Raw genomic sequence first — 15,203 nt, 5'->3', positions numbered from 1 at the left:
CTTATTGTTGAATATATACAGTATTAATGCATAGGTCCTTTTTATTGAAGTGGTCCCAGCCTTCCCTGGACCCTTTACCCAGGGATTCCCTGCCTCCTCAGCTTGTAGCGTCTGGATCTAGTAAGAGGCAGAGGATCAGCCGGACTGGGAGTCTGCTTCTGTGTTTTCAGAGGTCTCTGTTGTTCCTTCTCTATTTTATGGCACTCTGATCCCAGGAGTCCTTGGTGGAAGGGGAGAACATCCACAGGAGTCCTTGGTGGAAGGGGAGAACTCTAGAGAGGAGGGGTATCATCCTGCTGTGGTGGTGCATATGTTTCCCAAGGAAGAGCTTATCTCGCTGATCACTAGAGCGCTGGAGGTGCTCAATATCTCTTCCTGCCTCCCAAGCTCTATCTTCCACTTCTAGTCCAATGATGTCTGGTACCAGAAGTCCTCCTAAAACCTTACATATCCATGAGGCAATGCAGGGTGTAAGATTCCCAGGACAGCTTTGGGAAGCCCTGGTATAATCCAGCCCTCTAATTCGTGAGTTAGCCTATATAGGAAGATTGTAGGGTAGAGTTTTGTGGAAGTTTGTTTAAAAGAGGAAAGAAACAAAACAAAAACAATTTCTTAGTCCTAAAATTCCCTTCAATAAAATTAGCACAGAACCCAGCAAGCCATCATACAAGCAATATATGCGTATTATATATAGGTACATTTGGGCAACCCTATGTATAATTGAAGTATGTATAATTAAGCAAACTTGATCGGTCTTATAGTTTACTAACATCTTCATTGTTACCATTTACAGGAACATTCAGGACGTGTTTTTCGACTTCAGTTTGATGAATTTCAGATCATTAGTAGTTCCCATGATGATACAATTCTGATTTGGGATTTCTTAAATGTGCCACACAGTGCCCAGAATGAGACTCGCTCTCCATCCAGAACATACACATATATCTCTAGATAACAGTCTGCACTTTACCTACCCTCAGCAGGTAAGCTTTTATGATTTTTTTTGTATATGTTGTGTATGTGTGTGTGTGGGGGGGGGGGGGGGTAATTAAGCTCACACCCTTTTATTGCTAGCTCAAGGTGAGCTACGTTCAGATGAGCATACGACTTATAGGGGAGAGAAACCTTGTGTTAAAGCAAAATTATCCTGTTAGGTCGTTTTGCAATTATAATATTTTCTCCAACTACCTATTAGTGCTGCTTTGGTTATTTATTTATTTTATTTTATTTGTTATATTTGTATCCCACATTTTCCTACCTATTTGTAGGCTCAGTGTGGCTTACATAGTACCGGAGAGGCCTTTGCAGGCTCCGGTGTGAACAAATACAGGGTGATGTGGTAAGATCAAGTTCATTTGGCACAGCCACATTAGGGAATCGGAGAACAGTAGTACATAAGTAATGCTACACTGGGAAAAGACCAAGGGTCCATCGAGCCCAGCTGAATTTGTAATCTATCTGAGTCATGGCTCTCGTTAATATACAATGTTACCCCTCCACCAGTCCGGTCCACCCTATCACTATGATATACTTTGTACCCCGGTATGACAGTGTCCCACTGGTTATCCTCCTTCCACCAGGTCTCAGTAATGCCTATTATATCCAATTTTTCATTTAGTGCAATATATTCCAACTCTCCCATCTTATTTCTTAGACTCCTAGCATTTACATATAGACATTTCAGAGTATGTTTGTTGTTCCTATTTGCATGATGCTTAGTACTGGACACTACTGATTTGCCATCTTTTGTCTGATCTTTAGTTGTATTTAAGGGCACCTGGCCTACCACGGTCTGTTGTGCAACCTCACTATCCAGAAACCCTATCTTCCCTGTTTGTGAGGTATCTTTGCAAGATACCTTATCCCGAACCATGCACTTTTGAGCGACTGTGAGCCTTCTCCCCATTTCTAGTTTAAAAGCTGCTCTATCTCCTTTTTAAATGCCGACGCCAGCAGCCTGGTCCCACCGTGGTTAAGGTGGACCCCATCCTTTCGGAATAGGCTCCCCCTTCCCCAGAATGTTGCCCAGTTCCTAACAAATCTAAAACCCTCCTCCTTATGTCCATTACGTGCTTTAGTTTGGTTGTGTTGCAGAGATTAGACATTTAAGTTGGATCGGTAGGGTATGCCTTTTTAAACAGGTTGGTTTTTAGTGATTTCCGGAATTTTAGGTGTTCATACGTCGTTTTCAAGGCTTTTGGTAATGCGTTCCACAGTTGTGTGCTTATGTAGTAAAAACTAGATACATAAGTTGTTTTGTATTTAAGTCCTTTGCAGCTTGGGTATTGCAGATTTAGATAAGATCGTGTTGATTCGGATGTATTTCAAATTGGTAAGTCGATCAAGTCTGTCTTGTAACTCGGGGCTTGTCCGTAGATGATTTTGTGAACCAGGGTGCAGATTTTGAAAGCGATGCGTTCTTTGATTGAGAGCCAATTTCATATACCCATTGGACTGTGGGTCATACACAGATGATAACCTTTGGGGTGTTATTGGGGAATCTGACACTTATCTATACTTGATTACAAAAAAACAGAGATTCTGTCACGTTCCAGCATTAGACAATGTAGTGTCAGAAGCAAATGTTCCTTCTTATCTCTAAATCTGAGCTCACAACGCCCAAATAATAGCAGAACTAACTCCACACCAAGGGTATTATGAAAAGAAAGAATGCTTATTTATTTACTATAGCAGCAAAAATAATGTGAAAAGAAGGCAAGAATAAACACAATGAAAGTCTTATCATAGAAACAGCTCACGTAAACACATATTACCCTAGATGGAGTTTGATTCGGTCAGCTAATCTAAACCAAGGAGTAGGGTGCAGAGATGGCAGTTCCAAAAACCACAAGGGAGATGTACCAGACCTATTCAATGATGTTTGTTAAAAACACATACCGACAGAATGGCAAAAAGCCTTGATGTTTAAGCAGCAGTAGAGCCGATGCTCCAATAGCTTCTCTCAGTGTATTCTAAGTCCCATTCAGGTGCTCCAGTAGCTTCTCTCAGTGCATTCCAAGCCTTGTTTTGACATTGGCAGAGATTTGGAGTATACTCTAGTGGGAACCCTGTGGCGACTTCTCCCATCCCCACAGGAACACTGTGGTAACTTCTCCATTACTCTGGGATTCCCGTGGACCCAGAAATCATATCCACGGGTTTCCTGCAATCCCTGTTCCTGTGCTGCTCTCTACTTTATCTGAGAAAACAGTCTGAGTCTCCAGGCTGTAGTGTTCTTTATTGACCACCAGAGTGCCCCTCTAGAAGCTGTGTTTACCACCTTTGTGGCATACTCCATCCTTACTGGTAAATGTCACAGAGAACCAATCTAGGCCTATCACAATGGAGCAACTGGACATATAACAATTGACAACATAGTTACTTATAATACAATCACATCTATTGGGCTACAGTGGTCTCTTGCAGCAGCTGCTCAAATCCTCCTGGAATCTGAGACTGCTTTCTTATCTAACATCCTTTATGATCTAGTGCGTTTTTCCTCCCACTCTGTGGTCTTGACAGTGATCAGCTACAAGTAGCTCTGGGTTTGCCATTGGGTGGCAGATAACTACCTTAAAGAAGCTCCTCAACCAGTTGCCCTTTTGGGGACAGTTGCTCTTTCGGGAGATTTAGAGAAATTGATTAAGGACATGGGAAAGGTGTGACCTCTCCAGTTGCCTGAATTCTGCCAAAAGAGCTTGTAGCAGCCCTCGGTGACTAAGGACCTTTCATGGGGCAGAGGAAGTTTCCAGTGAGACAAGCATCTAGCAGCTTAAGCTTCAGACCCTGGAAGGACCTTCAAGTTGGGTTCCTTTTGAGATCCAAAAGGCCAGGGGACTTGGAACCCTCTAGTGCAGCTGGGGAGCCCAGATCTGTCCATTGAAGGTGCATTGGGCTCCTCGGTGGCTTGCCTTTTTCCTTCTTGGTATTTCCCTTTGGCTTGGAGCTAAAGTAAGAGGCGGTCAGGCTTGCATTATAGCAACTCCTGGAGCTGGGAGCAGTGGAGTTGGTTCTGCCTGCAAAGCAGGAGCAGGGGAAGTGCTCCATTTATTTTGTGGTCCTAAAGAAAGGTTGGTTCCTTGCAGCCTAATCTGGATCTCTAAAGAGTAAATGCCTGCCCCAAGGTCCAGCACTTTAAGATCCTGAGCGAGTTTCTGAACTCCCTCGACCTTAGAGACTTACCTCCATATTCCTATCAGGAAGTACCACAAGCACACTCTTTCTTTGTGTGCTGGTTTGCTATTTCCAGTTGCAGGCCTTGTCCTTTGGTCTAGCGACTGCCCCAGGCACATTTTCCAAAGTCCTGGTTGTGGTGGCGACTCTTGAAATGCCTAGGCAGGGTGGTGAATCATTCCAGAAGTCACCTCACTCCCACCCAGGTACTAGAGTACCTGGGGGACTGGTTTGAAACAGCATGGGGTGGAGGGGGAAGTGTTGTTCCTTCCAGAGGATCGCATGGCCAACCTCCAGTTCCAGAAGTGCAGCCTGTGTGAAAGTGGGTCTCAGGGTTGGGGACTACTTTCAGCTCTTGGTAGTGACCCTGGAGGCATGTGCTCATATGCATCTCCTTCAGTCAGCACTTTTGTGTCTGTGTATCAGCCTGTCTGCATTTTGACCTTTGACAACCAGCTTCTGCTTTCCTCCAGGGTAAACTGTAGACTGAGCTGTTGGGATAGTCTTATCTTCTTTTTTTTTTTTTTTTTTTTTTGGGGGGGGGGGGGGGGGGTCCTAGACAGCAGGGATGTGTTCAAGTTGGAGGGGTGGATGCAGACCACAGCAATTTTTTTTTGCCACCTTTCTTGTTGGTGCCTGAGCCCAGTTGCTTAGGTTACATTACACTGCCCCAGACCTGGGGAAAATTTTCTCATGGCAAGTGTGTGTTAGAAGCTCCTTCTTTTTCTCTCTCTCTTCATTGTAATGGAATGCTTAATAAGCTCATTAGCATCTAGATATTGCATTGTGGGGCTGTGTCGTCTGCACAAGTTAATAACTGCCCCTTGCGATTGGACGCAGGAAAGGGCAGTGGATATGTGGAATGGCCTCCTGGTGTAGGTCATGGAGATGAAAACTCTGTCAATTTAAGAAAGCATGGGACAGGCATGTGGGGGGATCCCTTAGGAAAAGGAGGAGTTAGGACAGATGGATGGGCCCATTTGGCCCTTATCAGCCATCATTTTTCTGTTTATATGTGGTAACCATGTGGTTAGGCTGGCGGTAGGTTTCTGCACCGTGACTTGAGAATCTTACATGCTGGCCAAGTTCTCAGTTGCATCACTGGGATTGGGAAATCCTCCATTCCCAAGTATTCCTAAATCCCACCCACAGAAGAGCTGGGAGCTACTCTCCCAGCAGCTGGTACTGACTCTTCGTTCTTTGACACGCTCCTTGGCAAGAGCTGTCCACAGCCTTGCTAACCATAGTGTCATCAAGATGCAAATGGTCAACTGTCAAGCCTGAGACACCTACACCAGATGTGATCGCAGATGGTGATTGGAAGAAGATGAGATTTTGTTTCCTAGAAGTTCCTCTACTGGCCGCAACAACAACTCAAACCTTCCACATTCAAGCTAGGTAGACTGGAGACAAATGTATCTATTCTCTGCTGGTGTAACGTGAGGACCTTTCCATTTAGCAGGCGTAATATAAACTGAGAAAGATAACTAAAGAAATTTGAAAGGTATAAACCAGCAGAGCAAATCTGTTGGAAACCACATGCCTTCATCTTGATTTCTCTCCCACAAAATCAATTTCACATGTGTTAGTCTATGAACTGATGTGCATAAAGTCAAGTTCTGCACTAAAAATTTATTAAAGCAGATGTGTGAAACAAATCAACAAATCAAAATCTGAAATATGAGAGAAGTAAAAAAAAAAATAAATAAAAAAATCAGTAATCTGACATTAGAAGGAAATAAATCCCTCATGTTGTTTGCAGGGGTATTGTTCAGTAACTAGTGTGATACAGTGGGGGAAATAAGTATTTGATCCCTTGCTGATTTTGTAAGTTTGCCCACTGACAAAGACATGAGCAGCCCATAATTGAAGGGTAGGTTATTGGTAACAGTGAGAGATAGCACATCACAAATTAAATCCGGAAAATCACATTGTGGAAAGTATATGAATTTATTTGCATTCTGCAGAGGGAAATAAGTATTAATCCCTCTGGCAAACAAGACCTAATACTTGGTGGCAAAACCCTTGTTGGCAAGCACAGCGGTCAGACGTCTTCTGTAGTTGATGATGAGGTTTGCACACATGTCAGGAGGAATTTTGGTCCACTCCTCTTTGCAGATCATCTCTAAATCATTAAGAGTTCTGGGCTGTCGCTTGGCAACTCGCAGCTTCAGCTCCCTCCATAAGTTTTCAATGGGATTAAGGTCTGGTGACTGGCTAGGCCACTCCATGACCCTAATGTGCTTCTTCCTGAGCCACTCCTTTGTTGCCTTGGCTGTATGTTTTGGGTCATTGTCGTGCTGGAAGACCCAGCCACGACCCATTTTTAAGGCCCTGGCGGAGGGAAGGAGGTTGTCACTCAGAATTGTACGGTACATGGCCCCATCCATTCTCCCATTGATGCGGTGAAGTAGTCCTGTGCCCTTAGCAGAGAAACACCCCCAAAACATAACATTTCCACCTCCATGCTTGACAGTGGGGACGGTGTTCTTTGGGTCATAGGCAGCATTTCTCTTCCTCCAAACACGGCGAGTTGAGTTCATGCCAAAGAGCTCAATTTTTGTCTCATCTGATCACAGCACCTTCTCCCAATCACTCTCGGCATCATCCAGGTGTTCACTGGCAACTTCAGACGGGCCGTCACATGTGCCTCCGGAGCAGGGGGACCTTGCGGGCACTGCAGGATTGCAATCCGTTATGTCGTAATGTGTTACCAATGGTTTTCGTGGTGACAGTGGTCCCAGCTGCCTTGAGATCATTGACAAGTTCCCCCCTTGTAGTTGTAGGCTGATTTCTAACCTTCCTCATGATCAAGGATACCCCACGAGGTGAGATTTTGCGTGGAGCCCCAGATCTTTGTCGATTGACAGTCATTTTGTACTTCTTCCATTTTCTTACTATGGCACCAACAGTTGTCTCCTTCTCGCCCAGCGTCTTACTGATGGTTTTGTAGCCCATTCTAGCCTTGTGCAGGTGTATGATCTTGTCCCTGACATCCTTAGACAGCTCCTTGCTCTTGGCCATTTTGTAGAGGTTAGAGTCTGACTGATTCACTGAGTCTGTGGACAGGTGTCTTCATACAGGTGACCATTGCCGACAGCTGTCTGTCATGCAGGTAACGAGTTGATTTGGAGCATCTACCTGGTCTGTAGGGGCCAGATCTCTTACTGGTTGGTGGGGGATCAAATACTTATTTCCCTCTGCAGAATGCAAATAAATTCATATACTTTCCACAATGTGATTTTCCGGATTTAATTTGTGATGTGCTATCTCTCACTGTTACCAATAACCTACCCTTCAATTATGGGCTGCTCATGTCTTTGTCAGTGGGCAAACTTACAAAATCAGCAAGGGATCAAATACTTATTTCCCCCACTGTATCAGTTTACTGACTTGTCAGTAGTAGTCCCAAAACATAAGCCTGCATAATTACTTCCAAGTACTTATTAATTGGATATTTACTGGAGATTATTTTACAGGCTTTTTAATGTTGTACATCTCTAAATTCTGAATGCAAGCTCTATGGCTTTTAGAAGGTTCCAAATGTGGATTCTTCAGAGCGGATCACTTTTGACAGTGTTGGCAGACTGCTGTTTAGCTTTCTGCTTAATTCCCTTTGTCAAGTGAAAAAATTGTTACCATATGATAGGGTAATATTTTTCTACATAAACCCTGAGTAGCTGAAGATGTTAACCTTTTAATTGTCAGCAGTGGAAAAAAAAGTACAAAAGGAGTTGGGCAATAAACAAGTAACTTGAAGGATTTTGAACAGGTACCACCTACACAAGGTGTTGGGTAATAAACACGCAAGTTGAAGGATTTTGAACAGGTACCTACTGAGTAGTAAAGGTACGATCCACTGTGTGGCAGTAATGCATGTTTGCTGGAATATATGGAGATTACTGTACAGTGCTTTGTAAAAGTCCTTTACATCCTTGTACATTTTTCAGTCTCTGAAGTACAATAGGCGTTGTATTTTCACATTGATAGTATAGAGCATGTTGTACAGATCAGTGAAACAATTATTTCAATATTTAAAAAGTTTATAGTTAAAATTTACTGTACCACTAAGTTTTGTCAGTTCACATTGGTTTACAGTATATAAATTAGCACATACATAAAACTAACTGACTAGAAAAGAACTCCATAAAGACCACTATAGAAAGGATAGGGTGAAATAAACCAGTAATATTATCACCCCCAAATCTTTGGATGCCCTCTATACACAGCTACTGTGGAAAAGGAAAACTAAATTAAAAGGAATGTCACATGCTCAACCATAACTGCTCCTAAAAAGAACTCCACAAAGTACCACTATACCCAGGTGTCCCACATAGTTTTTTATAAAAATTTTAAAGTTATATTTTATAATTCAATATTTCTGTTATCACCTAATTCAAAAATAGAACAGACAACTCCATTCAGGAAAGGTCTTGACACAAACAGAGCATTCATATAACACATCTTCTATAGATGCACCTTCCCTATTGCACTTCAAGGGTTACAAGCTCTCTTGAAATAATGAATTTTCAATAATGCTTTAAATTTCATAAGGGAGCCCTCAGCCCTGATTTTCCTAAGGAACCTATTCCATAGCATAGGCACCACCCAAAATAATGCTCTTACGAGTAGATTCTCAGTGGACTGTTGAGGGAGGAGTGACTACCAATCTGTGCTCCAGGGCTGAACGTAATGGCCTACTAGGAGTATATGGTAGCATAGAAGCAAGATGAGAAGGCCAAAAACCTTAAGCTTAAATTGATCTAAAAAAAAAGAAATTGGCAACCAATAGAGGAGTGACCTAGTAGTTCGAGCACCGGTCTTGCAATCCAGAGGTGGCCTGTTCAAATCCCGCTGCTCAGGTACAAACTTAGATTGTGAGCCGTCCTGGGACAGAGAAATATCCAGTGTACCTGAATGTAACTCACCTTGAGCTACTACTGAAAAAGGTGTGAGCAAAATATAAATAAATAAATAAATACTAACATAAAGAGGGGTTACATTTTCATATTTGCTTGCCTTACATTCTGTAATGTCTGTAACCACTTAAAGATTACAGCCTAACACAAAATATTACCATAATCTAAAAGAGAGATTAACAAGGCATGAATCAAAGTATGTAATGCAGCCTCATTAAAATAAGATCTTAAAGATTGAAGTTGACATAACACAAGCCGTTTCTCATGACACGTATCTGATCCCTAAAAGTATGCTGGTAATCAATGACTGTATCCAAATATGTAGAAGCGTATATCCCAAGCAAAACGGGGATCACAGGGGGACAGTCAGTGATCCAAAAGCCTGTTGTCTTATAACAATTTAAGTTATTGAGATAAAAGAAAAATGATGACCGTAGACTACCAGTATGGCAGAAGAACATTTATTGAATATCACTAACTGTTCAGTAAACTTTCTTCTGCCATACTGGTGGTCTAAGGTCATCATTTTTCTTCTCTCTGTAAGACTGGCTGGTCCTCTCCTTTGGACTTGTAAATATTTAATACAAGCTGATGCTCCTTCAACTAAATTGTAATTGCAAAAACAATACATAGTAGATGACGGCAGATAAAGACCTGAACAGTCCATCCAATCTGCCCACCAAGATAAACTCATATGTGCTACTTTATATGTATACCTGACCTTGATTTACCCTTGCCATTTTCAGGGCATAGACCATAGAAGTCTGCCCAGTACTTGCCCCGCCTCCCAACCACCAGTGCTGCCACCCAATCACCGCTAAGCTTCTGAGGATCCATTCCTTCTGAACAGGATTCCTTTATGTTTATCCCACGCATTTTTGAATTCTGTTACTGTTTTCATCTCCACCTCCTGCAGGAGGGCATTCCAAGTATCCACCACTCTCTCTGTGAAAAAAATACTTACTGACATTTTTCGAGTCTGCCCCCCTTCAACATTTCATGTCCTCTAGTTCTACCCCTTTCCCATCTCCAGAAAAGATTTGTTTGTGGATTAATAACTTTCAGATATTTTAATGTCTGTATTATATCACCCCTGTTTCTCCTTTCTTCCAGGGTATACGTGTTCAGGTCAGCAAGTCTCTCCTTATATGTCTTGTAACACAAATCCCATACCATTTTTGTAGCTTTTCTTTGCACTGCCTCAATTCTTTTTACATCCTTAGCAAGATACGGCCTCCAAAACTGAACACAATACTCCAAGTTGGGCCTCACCAATGACTTGTACAGGGGCATGAGCACCTCCTTTCTTCTGCTTGTCACACCTCTCTCTATGTAGCCTAACATCCTTCTGGCTACAGCCACCATCTTGTCACACTGTTTCATCGCCTTCAGATCCTCAGATACTATCACCCCAAGATCCCTCTCCCTGCCTGTACTTATCAGAATCTCACCGCCTAACACGTACATCTCCCGTGAATTTCTACTCCCTAAGTGCATTTCTTTGCATTGAATTTTAATTGCCAAACATTAGACCATTCTTCTAGCTTCTGCAGATCTTTTTTCATGTTTTTCACCCCTCCAGGGTGTCCACTCTGTTACAAATCTTGGTATCATCCACAAAAAGGCAAATTTTACCTTCTAACCCTTCAGCAATGTCGCTCACAAATATATTGAACAGAATCGGCCCCAGCACCGATCCCTGAGGCATTCCACTACTCACCTTTCCCTTATCCGAGTGAATTCCATTAACCACCACCCTCTGGCGTCTGTCCGTCAACCAGTTCCTAATCCAGTTCACCATGTTAGGTCCTATCTTCAGCCTGTCAAGTTTATTCAAGAGCCTCCTGTGAGGAACCGTGTCAAAGGCTTTGCTGAAATCTAAGTAGATTACATCTATCACCCACTCAAAGAAGTCAATGAGATTCGTTTGACACGATTTACCTTTGATAAAACCATGTTGTCTCGGATCTTGCAACTTATTGGATTCCAGGAAATTCACTATCCTTTCCTTCAGCATTGCTTCCATTACTTTTCCAATAACCGAAATGAGTGTTACTGGCCTGTAGTTTCCAGCTTCTTCCCTATCACCACTTTTGTGAAGAGGGACCACATCCACTGTTCTCCAATCCCACGGAACCTCCCCCGTCTCCAAGGATTTATTAAACAAATCTTTACGAGGACCCGCCAGAACCTGTCTGAGCTCCCTCAATATTCTGGGATGGATCCTGTCCGGTCCCACCTTTAGATTTTCAAGTTGTTCATAAACACTCTCTTCCGTGAACCGTGCTATATCTGCTCCATTCTCGTATATATTTTTGCCAGTCAATCAGGGTCCTTCTCCAGGATTTTCTTCAGTGAAAACAGAACAGAAGTATTTAGCACATTTGCTTTTTCTTCATCATTATCCACATAGCGGTTCACATCATCTTTCAGTCTCACAATTCCATTTTTAGTCTTCTTCCTTTCACTAATATACCTGAAGAAATTTTTGTTGCCCCCTCCTTACATTTCTAGCCATTTGTTCTTCCGCTTTAAAGATATATGTGGAGAATGTTTTAAAGACCAATAAAAACCCTGAATTATGTGAACAGACAAAAACATATTAAGCCAGATAAGAGATAAGACAGACAATACATCTAAACCTTAAATAAGGTTTAGATGTAGTGATATATTGAAACTGCAAAAGAACATGCAGACAATGGAGGTGAACCACTGTAATACAGTACCTACAATGCCAATTAATCATAGATTAGAAATAAGACAAAGATGGTCCACCAGATTAAAGGCAGAGCCTGTCTATAGATACAGTCAACACAATCTCCCCTGCATCCAAAGCATAATAAACCTCATTCAAAAATGCCACTAGAATTTTCTGTCCAGCACAAAACCCCGATTGGAATGGAAAATTTAACGAGTGTATGAAATCAGTCAACTAATGTACATTTTTTTCTCCGAGGACAAGCAGGCTGCTTGTTCTCACGACTGGGTTGACGTCCACGGCAGCCCCCACCAACCGGAACAAAAACTTTGCGGGCGGTCCCGCACGCAGGGCACGCTCACCGCGCATGCGCGGCCGTCTTCCCGCCCGTGCGCGACCGTTCCGCTCAGTTTTTTCGATTCCGCGCTGAGGAGAGACGTGTTACCGTCTCTCTCTTGGTCAGCCCCGGAAACCGGATCACGGCCTAGCCGCGAATTTTCTCTTTTGTGTGCGTTTGCGCTTCTTTTCTTTATTTAAAAAAAAAAATTTTTGTTTGTCCCCTCGTCGTCTTAGCGCGGGGGCGCTTCATCGGTCGTTTCTTTTTCGTGTGTGCTTTTCACTGCCACTCGGTCGTTTCTTTTTCGGGTGTGCTTTTCACCGCCACCATCGACGACTTTGACTTCGCCAACGCGATTTTTCCGTCGATGTCCTCGAAGGTCCCGAGGTGGATTCAAGAAGTGGGTCGGTGCGGCCGGCACATCTCGCAGACCCGATACGCTTGGTGCCTCCAGTGCCTTGGCCCGGAGCATAATACCAAGACGTGCACCTTGTGTCTCGGATTGCGAAAGCGGACACAGGTGGCGAGGCAAGTTCGTCGGGACCAACTTTTTGGAACTTGCGCCGGCCCTTCGACGGCATCGGTTGGTCGACGCCGGGTCTTCGGTAGCGGTACCGATGTCGCGAAATCGACACCGACGATGGCATCGACCCCAGGAGCACAGGTACCGTTGGCCCACCGGACCTCCGGCGACGGCCGCACGGGCCAGTCGGCCCGGCCACTCCCTCTACCCAGGGCCATTGGGACCGAACCCTGTCAGACCCGATCCCTCGAGGCGGGGGGGTTCTACCTCCTCTTCATCTCTGCCACCGGCGTCGATGATGGGCACTTGAAAGAAAACGAAGAGAAGAAGATAACATCAGGCATCGGTCGCCCACGGCTCACGGAACTGCTAGTTCCGGCACCTCCAGAGATGGATCGACACCGAGGGAAACGGCAGTGCCGAGAGGAGCGTTCCCCCTCGGTCGAAGAGGTTCGTCCGCTGCGTCAGTCCATGGGTGCTTCGGTACCGTCTCCTGGACCCAAAGCAGCTTCAGGCCACGACACCCACTCCGGCCCCCCTGCCTTTCCGACAGCGGGCCTTGACGAGTGCCTCCGAGCCATCCTTCCAGGGATTCTGGAAGGGCTGATGCGCCAGGCCATGCCTGCTCCAGGGGTGCTTGCGCCCCCGGCGTTGTTGATGGGAGGCGCTGGCGTGACCAGCCCGATGCCGAGGCCTACGACACCGACGCCGCTTGCGGTACCGGTGTCTACCGCCACGCAGGTGGAATCCCCGTCGATGGAGGGAGCTTCATCCCCGCCGGCACGGGAGTCCACCGCTCGACGCCACCATCGAGGACGTGGTTCCTCGTAGTCGAGATGGGCCCGGTTCAGGTCTGAGCTGCAAGAGCTCATGTCCGATACTGAGGAAGAGGCCTCGTGGGGGGAGGAGGAGGACCCCAGATATTTCTGCTCAGAGGAGTCTGAGGGCCTTCCCTCCGACCCCACTCCTTCACCGGAGAGGAAGCTCTCGCCCCCTGAGAGCCTCTCCTTTGCCTCCTTTGTCAGGGATATGTCTATATGCATTCCCTTCCCCGTGGTCTCTGTGGATGAGCCGAGGGCTGAGATGCTCGAGGTCCTCGACTATCCATCACCACCTAGAGAGTCTTCCACGGTACCATTGCACAATGTCCTCAAGGAGACACTGCTTCGGAACTGGCAGAAGCCATTATCTAACCCCACCATTCCCAGAAAGCGGAGTCCCAATACAAAATCCACTCTGACCCAGAGTTAATGCAGCCCCCATTGCCTCATGACTCGGCGGTCGTGGACTCTGCTCTCAAAAGGGCACGGAGTTCGAGGGATACCGCCTCGGCGCCCCCGGGGCGGGAGTCTCGCACTCTGGACTCATTTGGGAGGAAGGCCTACCAATCTTCCATGCTCGTGACACGCATCCAGTCGTACCAGCTCTACACGTGCATCCACATGCGGAACAATGTGAAGCAACTGGCAGACCTGGTCGATAAGCTCCCTCCGGAGCAGTCCAGGCCTTTTCAGGAGGTGGTCAGGCAGCTGAAGGCGTGCAGAAAGTTCCTGTCCAGGGGTATATATGACACCTGTGATGTGGCATCTCGAGCTGCGGCCCAAGGTACAGTGGGGGAAATAAGTATTTGATCCCTTGCTGATTTTGTAAGTTTGCCCACTGACAAAGACATGAGCAGCCCATAATTGAAGGGTAGGTTATTGGTAACAGTGAGAGATAGCACATCACAAATTAAATCCGGAAAATCACATTGTGGAAAGTATATGAATTTATTTGCATTCTGCAGAGGGAAATAAGTATTTGATCCCCCACCAACCAGTAAGAGATCTGGCCCCTACAGACCAGGTAGATGCTCCAAATCAACTCGTTACCTGCATGACAGACAGCTGTCGGCAATGGTCACCTGTATGAAAGACACCTGTCCACAGACTCAGTGAATCAGTCAGACTCTAACCTCTACAAAATGGCCAAGAGCAAGGAGCTGTCTAAGGATGTCAGGGACAAGATCATACACCTGCACAAGGCTGGAATGGGCTACAAAACCATCAGTAAGACGCTGGGCGAGAAGGAGACAACTGTTGGTGCCATAGTAAGAAAATGGAAGAAGTACAAAATGACTGTCAATCGACAAAGATCTGGGGCTCCACGCAAAATCTCACCTCGTGGGTATCCTTGATCATGAGGAAGGTTAGAAATCAGCCTACAACTACAAGGGGGGAACTTGTCAATGATCTCAAGGCAGCTGGGACCACTGTCACCACGAAAACCATTGGTAACACATTACGACATAACGGATTGCAATCCTGCAGTGCCCGCAAGGTCCCCCTGCTCCGGAAGGCACATGTGACGGCCCGTCTGAAGTTTGCCAGTGAACACCTGGATGATGCCGAGAGTGATTGGGAGAAGGTGCTGTGGTCAGATGAGACAAAAATTGAGCTCTTTGGCATGAACTCAACTCGCCGTGTTTGGAGGAAGAGAAATGCTGCCTATGACCCAAAGAACACCGTCCCCACTGTCAAGCATGGAGGTGGAAATGTTATGTTTTGGGGGTGT

General features: G+C 45.2%; 1 protein-coding gene across 1 annotated transcript in view; it reads left to right on the top strand.

Annotated features, from left to right (window-relative positions):
• The window catches only part of LOC115476819 (F-box/WD repeat-containing protein 11-like), a 323,530-nt gene that overhangs the window by 278,488 nt on the left and 29,839 nt on the right, over positions 1 to 15,203 (top strand). Inside the window, 1 exon segment of the mRNA XM_030213393.1 lies at positions 794 to 983. Coding sequence (XP_030069253.1) covers positions 794 to 955 — 162 coding nt within the window. The 3' untranslated portion in view covers positions 956 to 983.

The sequence above is a fragment of the Microcaecilia unicolor genome, chromosome 8 (assembly GCF_901765095.1).
Source record: "Microcaecilia unicolor chromosome 8, aMicUni1.1, whole genome shotgun sequence".
NCBI lineage: Eukaryota > Metazoa > Chordata > Amphibia > Gymnophiona > Siphonopidae > Microcaecilia > Microcaecilia unicolor.
The sequence above is the reverse complement of the archived record's forward strand: the minus strand, read 5'-3'. Positions and strand labels throughout refer to the sequence as shown.